This window comes from Dendrobates tinctorius, unplaced genomic scaffold (genome assembly GCF_039654945.1).
Source record: "Dendrobates tinctorius isolate UK_male_01 unplaced genomic scaffold, ASM3965494v1 ptg000014l, whole genome shotgun sequence".
NCBI classification, from domain to species: Eukaryota; Metazoa; Chordata; class Amphibia; order Anura; family Dendrobatidae; genus Dendrobates; species Dendrobates tinctorius.
Window position 1 is genome coordinate 4,694,331 of NW_027361682.1, and position 19,655 is coordinate 4,713,985.

Genomic DNA, 19,655 nt, shown 5'->3' on the forward strand with positions numbered 1-19,655 from the left:
TGAGATCTACAGGGAGGGAAAACAGTACACCTCTCGGAACAGTGTCAGGGAGGCTGTGGTGGCTGCGGCACACAATGTTGATCGTAAACAGATCAAGCAACTGACAGAATCTATGGATGGAAGGCTTTTGAGTGTCATTGTAAAGAAAGGTGGCTATATTGGTCACTGATTTTTTTTGTTTTTGTTTTTGAATGTCAGAAATGTTTATTTCTAAATTTTGTGTTGTTATATTGGTTTACCTAGTGAAAATAAACAAGTGAGATGGGTATATATTTGGTTTTTATTAAGTTGCCTAATAATTCTGCACAGTAATAGTTACCTGAAAAAAAACAGATATCCTCCTAAGATAGCCAAATCTAAAAAAAAACATTTTAACTTCCAAAAATATTAAGCTTTGATATTTATGAGTCTTTTGGGTTGATTGAGAACATAGTTGTTGTTCAATAATAAAAAGAATCCTCTCAAATATAACTTGCCTAATAATTCTGCACGCAGTGTAAGTATTGTGGCCAACCAAATTAATCTATTCATGGCAACTGGTTACCTTATCGTAGTAAAACACACAATGGTCAAATTGTCATGGGGTATTGAGAGGGGGGCAATTTGGAGATGGGACAGCATGAGGCATGGATAGCGTGGAGATCATAATTCATAAGTGAGGAAGGTGTGGTAGGTGTAAACCACAAGGGAGGGCAGTGTGGCGGTTGCAAATTTCTTCAGAACAATGTTATTTGAGCAAGCTTAAAAAACATTTGACCCAACAAATGTTTTGCTTGTGTATCTGCTGACTGACAGCCTGTTTTAAATATACTATTATTTGACTGCCGATTATCGACTAGTATAAATGCACATTAGAGAGTACCTAAATTTTTCGGAGCTTTATACAGTGCCATGTAAAAGTTTGGGCACCTCTTGGTAAAGTTACTGTTATTGAGAGCTGTTAAGCAAATTGCAGATTAAATGATCCCTGAAAGGCTTAGAGTTAAAGATGACACATTTCCTTTGTATTTTAGGAAAAAAAATATTGTCATTTTTTACATTTTAGAAATTACAGAAAAGAAAATGGGCCAGTACAAAAATTTGTGCACCCCTGGAGATTTATGTGCGCAGATACCTTTGACCAAGGTTTCAAGACATCAATTAGCCTGTTACAGTTATCGCTTGTTCACTATCATTGTTAGGCCAGGTGATGCAAATTTCCCAACTTTACAAGAATCCAGCCTCCTCTAACCTTGTGCCAAAACATTGGAGCCATGGGTTCTTCTAAGCAGCTACCTAGCACTCTGAAAATAAAAATGATGGAGGCCTACAAAGCAGGAGAAAGCTATAAAAAGATAGAAAAGTATTTTAACATTAACATTTCCTCGGTTCAAAATGTAATTAAGAAATGACAGTTAATAGGAACAATGGAGTGCAAAATTTCAGAGACATCTGCTCGTAGGATTGCTAGAGAGGCAAATCAGAACCTCCACTCACTGCTAAAGCCCTTCAGAAAAATTTAGCAGACTGGTATATCGTTTTACAGTTCAGAGACACCTGCACAAATATTGAACTTCATGGAAGAGTCATCAGAAGAAAACCTCTCTTGCATCCTCACCATAAAATTCAGCATCAGAAGTATGCAAAAGAACCTCCTAACAAGCCTGATGTATCTTGTAAACAAGTCCTGTGGACTGATGAGGTTAAAATATAACACTTTGGCCACAATGATTAAAGGTATGTGAAGAGCACAGAATTTTAGGAAAACAATATCTCACCAATCATTAAGCATGGTGGTAGATCAATCATGCTTTGAGGTTGTGTTGCAGCCAGTGTGTGCGGGGAACATTTTATGGGTAGGAAGAAGAATGGTTTCAATGAAAGTTCATCAAATTCTTGATGCAAACATAACACCATATGTAAAAAAGCTATGTTGAAAAGAGGATGGCTTCTACAAATATATAATAATCCTAAACAGATGTATAAAACCACAATAGACTATCTCAAAAGGTGTAAGCTGAAGGTTTTACAATGGCCCTCACAGTCCCCTGATCTGAACATCATTGAAAATCTGTGGCTAGACCTAAAAATAGCAGTGCATGCCACACGACCCAAGAATCTAACAGAACTAGAAGAATTCTCCAAGGAAGAATGGATGAAAATTCCTCAAACAGGAATTTAAAGACATTTGTCTGGCTACAGCGTTTACAAACTGTGATACTATCAAAAGGGGTGCTACTAGATACTAACCATAAATAGCAATAGATTCATGAGGCACATAGTTACTAACATCCACACATTTATAGTTTTTTTTTTGTTTGTTTTTTTAAATCAATTTATGCAGCTTCACCATCTGTCAGTGACTTTTACAATCTTTCTTTCAGGGTGAAGATCTGCCCCATATTAATACTACAGAGACATATGTGAGGGGTGATGAGCGGTGTAAAGAGGAGATTCCTACAGATATCCGCACAGGTGAGTAGGGACCACTAAATGCAGAGAAGTCACTGACTCTACTCAGTCAGTGGGTGGTATAATTATGCTGTCCATTCTTCACTGAGCAGGTGATTTTTAGAGGCTTTGACATGCAAAAAAACTGGATGCCACAGAGATTATAAAAAAAAAACCCCACACAGTCCAAAAATAGATCCAACATATTGAAATAAAAATTGTATTTTAATATATCAACAAAAAAAAACTACTGTTGTCTGATTGAGGCCTGTGTCTATATTCAGAATCTGAAGTGCACTCTGTCTGGGGGTAACATCTTTAAACCCAAAATTAGTGTTCAAACGTGCCTTTGCTTTGTCCATCAACCCCCTAAGGGCATGCCCATTTTTGGTCTGTTGGACAAATATTTTTTTTTTTTTATTGTTTTTCAAGAGCCATGTTATTTCTATTTTTCTGGATTTTGTGGTAAATATAACTTATTAACCAACTTTTTTAACTTTTTAGACGGAGAAATAGAAAAAAACCGCAATTTTGTTGGTTTTTGACATTTTCATTTTTCCGCTATTCATTTGCTGCTCATATAGGGGGTAACCTTTATTTTGTGGGTCTGAACTATTGTGGCAATACTAAATTTATAAATTTTTATTTGTGTTTTGCTACTTTTGTACAATGAAAACTGTGATTAAAAAAATCATTTGTTTTTATGTCATCTTATTTAGAGAGTCTGAGAGACAATTTATAATTTTCCATCAGCGGAGATGTATGACGGCTTATACTTTGTATGAGAACCTGTAGTTTTCAGTGGTGCCATTTTCTGGTACATATCACATTTTGATCATGTTGTATTACATTTTTCGGAGGCAGAATGTGCAAAAGAAACAGCAATTCTGTAATTGTTACATGAGTGGGATAAGCTGTAGTTTTCAGTGCTGCCATTTCTGGGCGCAAACAACTTGTTGGTAACTTTTTATTTCATTTTGAGACTATATAAGCAATAACCCTCAACCCCCTGATACCTTACAACCAGTCCGACCTATTCATCGGTGTCTCAGGGATCTCCCTGGGCAACACAAGTCTGCATCGGGCTTGGAAGGGTGTGCTGAACCGGTCCAATACATCTCGCTCTACCACCTGCCCTGGGCACAACAGGGCAAAAAAAAGACTTGATAGTCCAAATAAATGAACAATAAATGAGTTTATTACAGGGCAAGGAATAAGGACTTAATTACACACATAGTAACAGGCTGTGAAAGACTGGGGGCGCACAATATAGGAATGGCTGCATATATCATAAAGTATACATATATTTTATAGTACCATGCATGAGAACAATAATAAGGTTAGCTTTATTCAAATAGTCATGACATGGTATAATTAGAACATATTGTATCTAAGTAACAGGCTGAGGTATTCATAAATAATCATTGTGCAACAAGTTATAGCATACATATCATGAAGATGTATAGTAGGTACAACAGTACCTGGGCACAAGCATGTAGGGGTCACCAGAGATTGCGTGTCTGCCCCGACGCGCGTTTCGTTTGACTAAGGCAGGATTGTACTGCGCCAGGCTCCGGTATGTGTCACACTGATGACTTACGGATGTCATCTGTATGTCATCAGTGTGTACCTGTGTACGCATTTTGTCCGTGCTGTGTGAAATAAAAGGAAATGTCTGCGGGTTTTTCACATGGACTCACTGTCTGTGTTAAAAACCTGACCTGTGCGCTTCATCAGTGAATACAATGGGTGTGCGTGTGTCCATATTTGCATTTTATAAAAACCGGACCACATACGGACATAAAAAAACAGATTTATGAAGAAGGCCTAAGTCTGGGCTCCAGACCGACACAAACCTGGAAAAGCAATTTTCAAGTTGATAGTTTTGTATGGTCCTCGAATGATGGTATAAATATCAAAGTGGACTTGGCAGAAAAAAGGTTCCCCACCCCTGATATAGCTGGTAATGATTGGTGACAGACAAAGTTAAACATGAACCTATAGAGAAGATGAATCCAACAGAGAAGTGAAATTGAAACAACACAACCTGGAGTCCTAACGTCATAATTAGTGATGAGCGAGTATACTTGTTACTTGGGTTTCCCCGCTCATGCTCGGGTGGTCTACGAGTATTTTGGCGTACACATAGATTTAGTTTTCTTCGTCTCAGCTGCATGATTTGCGGCTGCTAGACAGCCTGAATTCATAAGGGGATTGCCTAACAAACAGGCAACCCCCACATGTATTCAGGCTGTCTAGCAGTCACAAATCATGCAGCTGAGACGAAGAAAACTAAATCTCCGATCACGCCTTAATATTCGGAGACCACCCAACTATGCTTGGGGAAACCCAAGTAACGAGTATACTCGCTCATCACTAGCCATAATCTAATAGCCCCTGCTTTATACTCTACGTTCTTACTTAATTGTTAATTTATTTGTATTAAAATTTGCATGAAAAAATTGATAAAATATATAATATTGATATAATTTCAATGTTGTGTTATTAGAAAATAATACAATTGTTTTATTCTTGACAGATGACTGTACCAGGAGCTCAGAGGGACATCTGATACTTTCAGATCTTGCAGCAGATGATCATGACATTACACCAGATACATATGGAGAAGATGCCATAATCCCAGATACACCTCAAGACCTTCTCAGAAAAAATCTTTCATCTGATCATTTTCAACAGGTCCTTTCTTCTGCTTCATCAATGACCGATATGCAAAACAAAAATCACAGGACTAATGAACATGAACTAGTTCTTAAAAAAGATAAATTATTTTCATGCCCAGAATGTGGGAAATGTTTCAATAGGAAATTACATCTCATTACACATCAGAGAATTCACAAAGGGGAGAAGCCATTTTCATGTTCAGAGTGTGGGAAATGTTTTATTTGGAAATCACATCTTGATAGACATCAGAGTAGGCACACAGAGGAAAAGCCATTTTCATGTTCAGAATGTGGGAAATGTTTTAATGACAAATCACATCTCATTGAACATCTTAAAACTCACACAGGGGAGAAGCCATTTTCATGTTCAGAATGTGGGAAATGTTATACAAGGAAATCAACTCTTGTTGTACATCAGAGAAGTCACACAGGAGAGAAACCATATTCATGTTCAGAATGTTGGAAACGTTTTACTGTGAAAGCAAGTCTTGTTAAGCATCAAAGAATACACACAGGGAACTAGTAATTTTCTTTTTTATCGAAAACGTAAGAAAAAAATGGAAGTTATAAAAATATCACATCTACAAAAAAGAAGGAAGACATTTTCAAACACTAACTTATTATTAGAAAATGTATTATTGAGAAGCAATTAGTTTTCATACAATACACCTATGTATAAATCATATATAATGTTTAACATTCCCTTAAATAAGTTGTTTGATGTCACTCTCTTCTGTTCGAAGTAACAGTGCAGCGATGCTGCTGTAGATCAGAACAGTTGCCATCTAACAGCTAGCCCATCTCTTAACAACTTAACAACCCAGGAAAGGCATTAAAATGGAGGTGAAAAATAAGTAAATAGCATTCCCAAGTGGGCATAAATCCCACGTGGTGACAGCTGTATATAACATCTTAATGACATCTGTATCTGACATTCGTTTAACCCCTTAAATACCACTGTCAATCACGATATCGGCATCTAAGTTGTTAAAATGCATAATAGGTAATGAAGTAAAAAAATAAAACACGGAATGACACACACAAATCACAAAAACAATTTTGCCTCTAAGAATGCCGCATTTGTATACAATAAAAAGGCCTTCACATAAAAAATATCGCCAGATCCGGAATGACCCGAACTATAAAACTGTCTCGATATTTTTCCAGACGGTGACACGCTGTAAAAAAAAAGAAGAAAAAAACAAGTAAAAAATGTAGTTTTTCTCATCATGCTGACGCAAAAAAATGCAATAAAAAGTGATCATAAAGTCATACCGTATGTAAAAAAAAAAAGAATATGAAAGCGCCAAATTGTCCCGCAAAAAACAAGACGTAATATGGCTCGTTTGGTAAAGAAATAAAAGCTTTACTGCTCTGAGAATATTCGATGCAGAAGCAAATTAATGTAAAATATTGTTTTTAGTGTGTAAGTGACAGCATAAAAAATTATATAAATCTGGTATCACTGTAGTCATACTGACATGAAGAAAGAATTGTTCTTATCACTTTTATTACATGGTAAACCACACAAAAGAATATATATAAAAACAATTTATGAATGTATGTTTTTTGTCCATTCTCCTCTGAAAAATCAGACAAAAAAAAGTTATGTGCTCCAAAAACAAATTTTCAATTTATCACGCAGAAAATAAGCCCTCTTACAGCTTTGTTTGTCAAAAAATAAAAGTTACATGGCAACAAAAACATTTATTTTTTATAAAAGAGCAAAAATTAAAAAATACATAAATCTGATATCGCAGTGTCTCGAAATATAAACCTGTCTTATAAGTTACACTTCATGAAAAGCGAATTTGGAATATAAATAAAGAGCTAGTTGTATTGCTGCTTACTTGATCATCCTAGCTCTCAAAAATCTGAATAAGGCTTGGTTCACTTTTATCTCGTGTTGTCTGCTGAGAGTTAAAGTTGTGGTTTCAGTGTAAATACTTAAAATAGCCGGTCAAGCAAAACCCTGATAGAACGACTTATGAGGCAGCTGTAGTCACTTTGGACTCTGTCTGGTCTCTATTTCGACACTTTAGGCATCTTTTAAGCGCACAAGTATGGCCGACCAGAGTTCAGTGAACGCCTAAAAAGATGGATACCACCGCAACAGACTCCAAAGGGAGTCTATAGCATCGCCAAGTGCCTCGTGATAGTAGTCTCGTCTACGGTTTGGTCTATATTTCAGTTTTTTGACTATTTACAAGGAAATCCTGTTTTAAGTACTTAACGTATAACTTGGACGCGTTTGCTCTTCGCCAGTCCTTACATTGACTGCCCATTCATTATAAGATCCAATTCAAAGCACTTGTTCTCACCCACAAAGCTCTCCACAGTGCTGCACACCCCTACATCTCCTCCCTCATTTCTGTCTATCAGCCTAACCAACCGCTGCGCTCTGCAAATGACTTTCAACTAACCTCTGCACTAATCCGTACCTCCCAACTCCAAGACTTCTCCTGTGCTGCGCCAATCCTCTGGAATGCTCTATCCCAAGAAATTAGAAAAGAAAAAAAGTTCGGCACACCAGCCATTAAAAAATTAGAAAAACTTTATTCGGCTTTCAAGCCATGTTCGGTGCATTTTAAACATGGCTTGAAAGCTGAATAAAGTTTTTCTAATTTTTTAATGGCTGGTGTGCCGAACTTTTTTTTCTTTTCTTGGATACTCACTGCTTTTTCACCAGTGGAAACATGCACCCAACCTGTCTTATTTGGACCCAGCCCAGCAGGATTTACAAGTGGATTATGTCCTGCAGCTCCCATACCTCCTCCCAAGAAATTAGGACTATCCACAATTTGCACAGTTTTAGGTGCTCCCTCAAAACATATTTGTTCAGAGCGGCCTATCATGTTCACTAATCAAAGTCATTCTATGTGTAAGTGTCACTATCTCCATCCATCCCTCACTCCCTCAAGATGGCTGGACCATCATTGTAAATACACACCTGTACTTTGTATCTCCCCCACCTTATTCTAGATTGTAAGCGCTCATGAGCAGGGTTGTCTAATTTTGCTTTCATTATTGTATTAACGTTGTTACTTATGACTTGTGTTTTGAAACTGTTAAACTAAAGCGCTGCAGAATATTTTGGCGCTATATAAATAAAGATTATTATTATATAACACAGGAATGTGATCCCAGCCTTATACGATCAAAAAAATGCTTTATACGCCAAAATATCACCAACAAAAACCTTAATTAGTCCATACAAGCATGAAGTGATGAGCACCCCCGCTGAGCCACCTGCAGCAATATACACAATATTTATCAAACTCTGCTGTAGGCAAACATTCTCTCATCTCCAGGTGCTCACCCCAGAAAAATAGCATACACAGTCATGCAAAAGGAATACAGGGTGGCACCCACCAGAGTAAAATCCAACATTTTAATTGGTCACATTAAAATCATCTTCGGCAGGACTGTGGATTAAGGAGTGTGAGGATGACGACCGTTTTGCGCAATTGCGCTTCTACGGGTCACAAAACCTTCATTTATCATGCACAAAACTAGTCCCCACTCTGATCTATCTTCTGTACCTGGAAATATAGGGCGTTCCCATGTTACTGGTAGAACAAGGGACGGCTCCCACCCCCTCAAGTAAAATCAAGTGGAATCTGTGCTCCCAAATCCAAAAGCCACCCTCCTGAGCCCCACTGTTCCTAAACCACAGTAAGCGGACACATATTTTCTATTATTGTAGTGTTTCTTTTATTTTTTCTGCTGTTTTAGCACCTTAGGGGCTCCCCAAATGGCGCCCTCAAACTATGCTAGCAAAAACTGTGCTCCTTCTCAGCTGTGTCCTTCTCAGCCTTGACATGTGGCAAAACAATTTTTATTTTTTTTTTGCCAAATCTTTTTATTAATGTTTTCATAACAAAAATCATACATGACACTTGATTTTTATGACATTTCAAATTGCAATAACAATAGTAAAACGAGATATCTCATAATGCCAAGTATCACTCCCACCCCCCCACTCCTACCCCACCCTTCTCTGCGTGCAGCTCTCTACTAACTTGTATTAAGGAATTGGCGTACGTCCACTTATTCGTTGTTCAAGATACTATTGAGTGTTTTCAAATTGCGATCTTAGTTTATTTTTGACTTCTGATGGAAGTGATGGGACAATAGAGACCAAGTGGTCAAGAATTTCCCCTTGTTAGTCAGCGCATAAATCCAATCCATTTTAAAAAAAGAACATGACTTTTGTGTAGAGATTGTGGTGGTACGCTTGAGCTTAACCAATGATGAAATATGCTTTTTCTAGTAGCCGAGGCCAAAATCATCAAAGTAGCTTTAAAGGGGTTGTTCGCTACTTTAAATGAACGGTTTACAGCGAGTGATCTACTAGCTAGAAATAATATATTCACCAGCAAGCTAGACATATACTAGAAATTTAAAACTAATTTACTTTATTCAGAATTAAATTAAAAAGGACTTAGTCCATTCATAAAATATGCACATGTACAAAAACACAAACACTTACAAAAAAAACGCTAATTCAGATGCGGTAAGCCCAAACTTTAAAGACTTTCCGGTTTACTCTCAGTGTCATAGTCCAAATTATGCACAGGCACTCCTTCAGAGTATCCACTTAGTATTAATTGTTTGGTAAAAGCACTCTCTTATAGTGCTGAAAATTGTCTATAACAGATCCATTGCTTTTGAATCGATGTACTAATACTGTGTCACATCCATCATTATCACTCACAATGATCTTAGACAAATTTTTGCAATAACAGCCTATACAATACAAAATGGCATGGCATGCAGTCTGAAATTCTTTAACTTAGGTGTGAACCTATACATTGCTCTTATATCATGTAGTTCACCACTTCCGCAGACTTTTTAAATATATCAAATGTCATGGAGAGATCTCACCCAGATATTTTTCAGTAATGGGTTCCTCCATATGACGCTCCCTTCTCCCTACGCGTTTCACCGTCCAGATCATCAGGGGAGTCTCTGGGTAAAGCTCAATGCCTACATGAAAAAAATGCCATCACTGGGCTGTTCACTTACTTGCTTTCTATAACATGCGCTCCTTTGTATGTTCCCGCCTCATAGAAATGGGCGGATGTATGCCAATGACCACTTCCTGTTCTTGTGTTACTATGGTGACAGGCACATCGCTCATACACTTCTAATACCACTTACTGACTCGTTTACAATTAACCCTTATCACAGGTGTACTCAGTCCTATTAATAATATATGATTGCAAAAAATCGACCTTCTCACAAGGCACATAATCGTGCGCACTCTTTATCCTTCATTTAGTTTATCAGGTTGCCTAGTAACGCGCTGACGTCACCCTTTTTTTTCAGTGGACATACCGCGCCTGCGCGTTCTTCCATATCAAGTCCAACCCTCTTTACTATATCAAAGCGCATATTCTCTCCCATCACTGAGTTACTACACAGGGATACACCACACTTGCGCACTCCATACACAGCCGCTTCTTTACAGGCTCCAGCCTCCAAGTGCACACAGTCCCTTCCATCGCTGGGTTATCACACGGGAGCACTTGTATATCTATATACTCTTAAACACGCGCTTCTTCTGACGCTTTCTTCGCGTCCGTCAATTGAACGACATACATGATAGAAAGGGTCATTTAAACAAAAAAAAACAAAAAAAAAAACATATTTCGCCTTTGCCCATCGATATTGCATCATATGAAAGCTATGATATTTTCCAAACGGTCAGTATCGATCTATGTACACACATAGTTGTATGATTTATATATTTTAACATTGTATGGCAGATGTCCCCCGCCATTTAATGATAAATGGAATGTATATACTTTAACTTATAAGTACTAGTTGTAACAGAAGTGCCCACTTTACACTCCCCAAAAATACATGTGGGCATAAATCTTACCCTTGTGTAAAATATTAGTGTTAACAGATAACAGTCATTTTGGGCATACTTCACATGTTCACCATCCAATTTTGAGATCTTTATATGATAAATCCGAGGTACTCTACTCTGTTATATACTCCTTGAATTTCTCTTTTCAACAATCCCGATCGATCACCTAGGGCAATGTACAGTACTTGACTTGGATTTGATACATCTACCTTCAGGAAGAAGCTTCTTGTCTTCTCTTTACCTCACTATACTTTATTTTGAAAGCTTTACTCCGCACTTTAAGGATCGAGAGATAACATACATCCTATAGAGAGAGTATAACCCCTTTGGTCACCCTCCTGAGTAACCCCACTACCCTTTAACCCCTATACAGGGATCTGGTTTTACGTGGGGCACAATGGAGCGTGTCCTCTGGGCCCAATACTCAATCAAAGAAGAAAAAAACCTCTTATAAGTGGGAGGATAGACTATAAAAAAGCCGCAAAAGATAGTTGGTTGTTCAGGCCTGTTGGTTGGAGTGTCTTCAACCAAAAAATCCATTTACATTCCTTCTGGAGGATCACTCTATCCCAATCTCCTCCTCTATGGGGGTAGGGGACTTTCTCAATCCCCATAAATTGGATTTTGCTATAATCACCTTGATGTGTCCTATTGATGTGGTTCGCTATAGCTGTATCTCTTCGATTCACCACATCACCAATATGTTCGCGTATTCTCCTCCTAAACTCTCTTCTTGTTTTCCCTACATATTCCATCCCACATATACAGGTTGCCTTATAAATCACCCCAGTTGTACGACAATTAATAAATTGTCTAATGGTGTATGTTTTCTCGTTGTTCGTACTTCTAAAGGTTTTCCCTTGTTTCACTGACTGATATGCTATACAGTTACCGCACCTATAGCACCCTTTTACCTCCCTTTCTAACCAGGTACGTGCTGGAGTCTCTCTAAAGTGACTATGCATAAGTCTATCTTTTAAAGATTTATTCTTTTTATATGTCACTTGCGGTTTAGGGCCTAACGTTTTCTCGATATCTGTATCCATTTTAAGAACTGGCCAGTGTCGTTCTAAAATTTCTTTAAATTTTTCCGACCCATTCGAGAACTTAGTAATAAAGCGTGTGACCTCTTTCTCTTCTTTTCTTTCTACCTTCCTTAGTAGTTCTTTTCGATCTCTCTTTAAGGATTCCTCATAGGCGGCCTTCAAAACATGATCTGGATATCCTCTCTCCTGAAATCTCCCCCTCATATCATCAGCTTGTTCTTTGAATTTCTGAGGGTTTGAGCAGTTACGGCGTAACCTTAAATATTGTCCCTTTGGTATCCCTCTTTTTTGTGGAAGAGGATGACTACTCTCCCATCTCAGAAGTGAGTTAGTGGCTGTTGGTTTCCTATAATTGCTAGTTTCTAAAGTTCCATCAGTTCCCTTTTTGACAAACACATCTAAAAATCTCATTTCTGATCTATGTACCTCATACGTGAATCTCAGGCCTAAATTATTACAATTAAGGTCATTAACAAAGGAAACAAACTCAGATTCTGTATTCTTCCAAATCACGAAAATATCATCAATATAGCGTAGCCATAGGGCTACGCTATCGTGTCGAGAATTAATGTCATTGAACACAATTTTTTCCTCCCACCAGCCCAGGAACAAATTTGCATAAGTGGGCGCACAGGGGCAACCCATTGCAGTGCCCCTGAGCTGGTGGAAGTACTTCTTCCCAAAGAGAAAGACATTATTCGTAAGGCAGAATTTCAAAGCCTTTAGAACGAAATCGTTATGTTTCATAAAGAAGCGTCCCCGAGACTTTAGATAATATTCCACGGCCATCAGGCCTTTTTCATGGGGTATCGAGGAGTACAAAGCCTCCACATCTATGCTCCTGAAAATCATGTCTTCCTCTAGGCATATACCATCTAGTCTGCATAGAAGATCACCTGTATCTCTGATATATGAACTCAAGTTCGTCACAAAAGGTCTTAATATCTGGTCTATATACATTCCTAGATTCTGAGTCACACTGTTAATACCTGCCACTATAGGTCGACCCTTTAAAGGGGTTAGACCTTTGTGGATTTTTGGGAGACAATAAAATGTCGCCATAGTAGGATGCAAGGGAATCAAGAAGTCTTTTTCTTTTTTGTCAATGACTTCAGAGTCAAAACCTTCATTAACTAGCATCCTAAGAGAATCAGATAGACTCACTATGGGGTTTGATGGTAAGACCTCATAACTCAACCTGTCCTCTAATATAGAAAGGCACATGTTCTTATAGCTAGATGTATCCATGACAACAGTGTTCCCTCCTTTATCGGAGCTTTTAATGGTGACACTACTGTCATTCTCAAGTCTCTTGAGGCTTTCCATCTCCTCTTTCCCCAAATTATAGGACCTTGAATTCAAACGATCTCCTGATTTTATCAAATCATTTGTAACAAGATTAACAAAGATATCAATTGAATTAACATCACCTGTGGGAGGGGGCATAACCGTACTTTTTTTCTTCAGATCTGTAAATGGGCCCTCACCTTTGAGATTTGGGTTGGCATCCCCCAGATGAAACAGAAACCGTACATCCTGTAATAAATCTTCAGAAATACCCAACTCTTGGGAAAACCTCTGATCTTGTTTAGAGAAATGCTTTTTCCACTTTAGTTTACAGGCAAACAAGTGTAGATCTTTCACGGTTTCAAAAATATCTATGTCTGATGTTGGTACAAACGAAAGGCCTTTACTAAGCACACATATCTCAGTTTCAGTAAGGGGGCGTTGGGACAAGTTAATTACCTCTGGCCCTCTGGTCCGCTGTGTGGATTTAAGCGGTTCCTTAGTGGATAACTTAGGTCTAAAAAATCTCTCTTCGGTGACCTCTTGTGGGAGCCTCTATTAAAATTACCCCTTTGTCCTCCTCTTCCTCTACCTCTGAAATGCCTTGATCTACTCTCAGTGTCAGAAAATTCTGCCTCTGATGAGGATATGTCAGTTTCTATTGGTCTATTATTTCTGACTACTTGTACTGAGTAGGCTTTGTTATCTCTAAATTCTTGGAGATCTCTATTATACAACTTATGTTTCTTCTCTTTCAGATGGTACTGAAATTTTTCTAGGCTGTTTTGCAGATTGACCTCTTTTACCGAGAAATCAGACTCACTCGAGTATTTTTTTGTGATCTCAATCTGCTCTCTCAGAGATTCTGTAAGTTTATTAAGATTACTTTTTTCTTCCTCTAAGAGGAGTCTCATGAATCTGATCGAGCTCTCCGTTGCCTCTTTTTCCCACTTGGTGAGTAAGGATGCACTCCTATATCTAAAACCTGGGGTGAGGGTAATCCTCAGATGGCGAGGTACAATGCCCGATCGTATATAATTATCTAGACTCTGAACCTCCCACCATGAGGCTATCTGATCCCTATAGATTTTATCCAGTTCTTTGAAAGCCGCACTATATGTCGGAGTATATCTTTTTTGTGTAAACACTTTATCAGAGAAGACCTCTTTGGCCTCTGTAATCCATATATTTGTATCGATACCCGTAGTCAAGAAACCTGCCATAGCCTATACTTATCCGGTTTACAGCGAGTGACTCCCCTGATGATCTGGACGGTGAAACGCGTAGGGAGAAGGGAGCGTCATATGGAGGAACCCATTACTGAAAAATATCTGGGTGAGATCTCTCCATGACATTTGATATATTTAAAAAGTCTGCGGAAGTGGTGAACTACATGATATAAGAGCAATGTATAGGTTCACACCTAAGTTAAAGAATTTCAGACTGCATGCCATGCCATTTTGTATTGTATAGGCTGTTATTGCAAAACTTTGTCTAAGATCATTGTGAGTGATAATGATGGATGTGACACAGTATTAGTACATCGATTCAAAAGCAATGGATCTGTTATAGACAATTTTCAGCACTATAAGAGAGTGCTTTTACCAAACAATTAATACTAAGTGGATACTCTGAAGGAGTGCCTGTGCATAATTTGGACTACGACACTGAGAGTAAACCGGAAAGTCTTTAAAGTTTGGGCTTACCGCATCTGAATTAGCGTTTTTTTTGTAAGTGTTTGTGTTTTTGTACATGTGCATATTTTATGAATGGACTAAGTCCTTTTTAATTTAATTCTGAATAAAGTAAATTAGTTTTAAATTTCTAGTATATGTCTAGCTTGCTGGTGAATAAAATACTTTAAATGAACCCCTCAATGTATCCCCCGGGGCCTCTAATGAATTTTGTAAATACCTTATGTTGCCTATACTGCCTGTGAACGGCGCTATCTGTGGCCGCTCACAAGCAGCACGTGACCCAGCACTGATGTCACAAGTGAGGCGTGACCCAGCGCTGGTTCCCCGCGGTGGCTGCTGGGTTGTGGGCGGGGTTACCCCCATGTCACACCCAGCATCCACTGCGCGCTTTCTCAATGAATGGGCGCGCGGTGGATGTCGGGTGTGACACGGGGGGATAACCCCGCCCACAGCCTGGCAGCCAGCACGGAAGGAGGAAGAGGGACCCCCGGCTGCTGCCAGCCTTTGTCAGGACGTCAGCGGAAGAGCCGGCTGCAGTCGAGGGTCACGTGCTGTCTGTGAGCGGCCAGCTCACAGGCAGTATAGGTATTATGAGGTATTTACAAAATTCATTAGGGGCCCCGGGGGGATACATTGGGGGGTTAATTTAAAGTAGTGGACAACCCCTTTAATATATTTAGGTGATGTTTTCTGATTGTCATCTAGAATGTTAAAAATAGCCCACTGTGGTGTAAGTGTGAAGGAGATCCCACACATCTGTAGTTTCGTGTGTATGGTTCCCTATAATCCCTGTATTTTTTAGCAACTCCACGTGATGGAATAAATTGGTATTTCGTGTTTTGCATTTATAGCATGAATAGGAAATTGAGGGAGACATTCTAGATTGGACATATGGGGTAATGTAGGCTCTATGCAAAATCAATAGTGCCATATCAGTGTAACTACTGTATGATATAAATTTCCTTTGTGTTACCATGGCATCCAAAATTTCACTGACCTCTAGACCCAAAATATCCTTTGACCACCTCGTTGGTCCCACATTCCTCCCCTCCAACGACCAAGTTTTGCGTAAGATAGAATAAATGCTACTGGTAGAAGTTACTTGTAGTCTCGCATTTCTAAGAAAACCATTCAATTTGTTCCCCTTAGCCCCTGCAACCCCACTCGGCACACATTTTTGGACTAGACTACGCAACTGGAGGAAGAGAAAGGGGTTATTAACAAATAATGGGAAGTGTTAGGATGCTGCATCAAAAGAAAGTATGGAGAAACCAATGTCTAGCAGATCAATTACTAGAGTACAACCTTGGTCTGCAAGGGTTTTATAATACCAAGGTGGAGTACCTTTTAAAAAAGGTTGAAATGGGGATAATTTGAAAGGTAGCTTACAAACTTTTCTACACCGTCTCCATGTCAATATTGTTTGCCACAGTGTTGAGTGTTGCTGGACTTCGACAGGAAGTTCCTCAGTGCCTAGGTGCAGCATAGCAGTCAATGAGATATGTGGGCAGAGTTGTTGTTCCAGGCTTACGTTAGCGAAATGAGAAAACCCCCGTATCCAATCTATAACGTATCTAAGATTCGCTGCCAAATTATATCTGTTTATATCTGGGAAGTTAATCCTGCCCTCAGTCCTCAATGTTTGCAATTTTGACAACCCTATACCTGTTTCACCTCATATAAATTTCCGAAAAACTGTATTTAGTAGTTTGAGTTCTGCCTGGGATATTAATAGAGGAAGGGTCTGAATAATATACATTAGTTTGGGAAACGCTACCATTTTGATAAGATGGCATCGACCCAAGAAAAATAGTGTGACATGTTTCCAGGAATTTAAAAGATTGGTCAGTGATGATTTTAGTGGTCTGTAATTGGTCCTATATAGAAGCGATGGGTCTGCAGGGAGTTGTAATAGATTCCTGGCTCCAGTGAAACGGAAATGAAGAGTCAGGCAACCTCCACGATCTGAAGAGTGCCAAGGCCTCAGATTTGTTATAGTTAACTTTGAAGCCTGAACAGTTACCAAAGTCCCTCTGGACCTCCATAATGGCTGGAACTGCTTGGACGGGGTTGACGATAAACAATAGAATGTCATCAGCAAAAGCTGAAAATTTTAACTGGTGTGGTCCCAACCTGTAAGCCTTCAAACACCGTCATATCCAAGAGGGTTCTTAGGAGTGGGTTGAGCACCAGGTTGAACAGCAGGGGAGAAAGTGAGCATCCCTGATGTGTAACACGCTGAATCTCAAAGGGTATTGATAAAACGTTATGGACATCCTGGACGCCGGGTCTCTATAAATTGCTCTATCAGCGTCACAAAACCCTGAGCCGAAATTTCTAAATGTCAATACCTCGAACAAATAATCCCAGGCCACCCTATCAAAGGCCTTGTCTGCATCCAGACTGACCACAACTGTCCCCATGCACCTCAGTACCCTACTGTAAGATATGGCCCATATTGCTGTTCTGATATTATGTGATGGATTTACTGTGTATAAATCCTCTCTGCTGAGATGTAGTCATGTCTGGGATTATTTTTTGGATTCTATCAGCCAAGATTTTTGTAAATAATTTAAAATCAGAATTAAGTAATGAAATTGGTCTGTACCCCTCAACTTGCATATGGTCTTTGCCTGGTTTGGGAATAACAGTGATGACGGTTTCATTGAACCGATCTGGGAGACATCCGCTCCTGACTATGTTATTGTAAACTTCACAAAGGTGGGGGGCTATAGCATTTCCCAGAATTTTATAGTGTTCGTTGCCAAACCCAACCGGGCCAGGATTCATGGACAACGTTAGTGTGTTAATGACCTGAAGAATCTCTGTGGAAGTAATGGGTAAATTAAGGGCCTTTCTGTGATCCTCAGTAAGTGTAGGCGCTGTATTGTTTATAGAAAATTTATATGTGTATCTCCTCCCTTTGGTTCTGCTTTATACAATGCACTAAAGAATGACATAAACTCATTCACTATTTCCTCATTTTTTGTTAGGATTGGACCATTATGTTGTTTTATTTTGTGTATTTTCATAGCCGTTCTATATGGCCTAGTGAGGGATGCAAGTACCCTCCCCAGTTTCTTGCCCCATTTAATGTATTTATGTTTCTGGTAAGGCCTGGTTCACACATCAGTGTTTTTGTGTCAGTTAAAATCCGCCAAAATGGCGGAAAGCGGATCCGTTGTTAACTGAGGTGAACGGATGGCACCGGACGGTTTTTTTGGCGGATCCGCCGAATGAAGAATTTTAAAGGAACCGCTGACCGGGAAAAGAGGAGAGAGATAGAGAGAATTTTTTTCTGTCCGCCAGAAATGATTTCAGGGTTAAATTTCCGCCTGACTTCATTCCTCCGGGCATGCGCACTATAAAGATGCGGATCCTGCAGCACAAAAAACGTTACATGGTCCGTCCAGGCATCTCGGCGGACGCAAAAAAATTGACGGATCCGCAAAAAACGGATCCAATGGATGGCCATCCGTCAAGATCCGCCGGTAATGCAAATCAATGGGGAAAAAAACGGATCCGCCAAAAAAAATGGCGGATCCGTTTTTTGCAAACACGGCGGATTTTGACTGATGGTCAAAAACGGAAGTGTGAGACAGGCCTAATCTAAATTGTACATGGTTGTTTCATGTGCTAGAGCGTCTGCATCCGCTTTGGCCTCTAGAAATTTTTGTTTAGTAGATAGTGTGTTATTGGATTTGAATTCTTTATATGCTAGGGTTAGCTTCTTTTGTAATTCCAACGCACGTTCTATGTCTTTTCTTTTTTCGACTGACGTAGGAAATAATCTGTCCTCTCAATACAGCCTTAGAGGCTGCCCAAAATAGATGTGCTTCCCCGCAATGATTTTGGTTGTCACTCATAAACATCCCAAGAGACCTGAAGGTACTTTTTAAAATCATCTGACTGATAGAGATATGAGAGAAACCGCCACCTTCTCTCTCGAATTATTGGATTTGATAAACTGGATCTAAAAGTTAATGGAGCATGGTCTGAGATATGAATATTTAAAATATCTGTCTGCATTACTGATGGCAGCAGTGACAAGTGTAATAACCAATAGTCAATCCTAGCATGTGAATCATGCACATGGGAGTAATGCGAAAAGTCTCTCTCTATCGGGTGTTGTAGTCTCCATAAGTCTATTAGTCCTAAATGGTCTGACAGAGATTGTATACAGCCCCCTGTGATTGTTGCGATGCCTGAGCGTTAGCTCTATCTAGAGAAGCATCATGGGTCTCTTTAAAGTCACCACCTATGATTATCTGAGGTAATCTAGAGCTAAATGTCATGCCCTCTATAATAGCTCTGACAACGAGAAATCTCCCCATTGGATCTTCCATCACATCTAGAATAACATAATTAATATTTTTGTTTATCAGTACGGCCACTCCTAGCTGTCTCTTTGAGTATGATGCCTCAGCCCACAATGTATACTTCTTACTTAGAAAAGAGGGATGATTGCCTTTTATCCTGTGCGTCTCCAGCAAAAAGATAAGATGGAAATTCACTCTATGTAAATAATTCAATTTTTTTTTCCGCTTAATTGGTGAATTTAACCCATTAACGTTCCATGAACACCAGTGAAGAGAGCAAATCATCAATTTATTTGGTCAGCCATCTAACCCACTCC

The 19,655-nt window shown here is 39.1% G+C and overlaps 1 protein-coding gene across 1 annotated transcript in view; it reads left to right on the forward strand.

Moving 5' to 3' along the window:
• Positions 1-19,655, forward strand: part of LOC141070528 (uncharacterized) — a 163,909-nt gene that overhangs the window by 69,104 nt on the left and 75,150 nt on the right. The window contains 3 exon segments of the mRNA XM_073559538.1: positions 2,364-2,454; positions 4,970-5,633; positions 18,054-18,129. Coding sequence (XP_073415639.1) covers positions 2,364-2,454; positions 4,970-5,633; positions 18,054-18,129 — 831 coding nt within the window.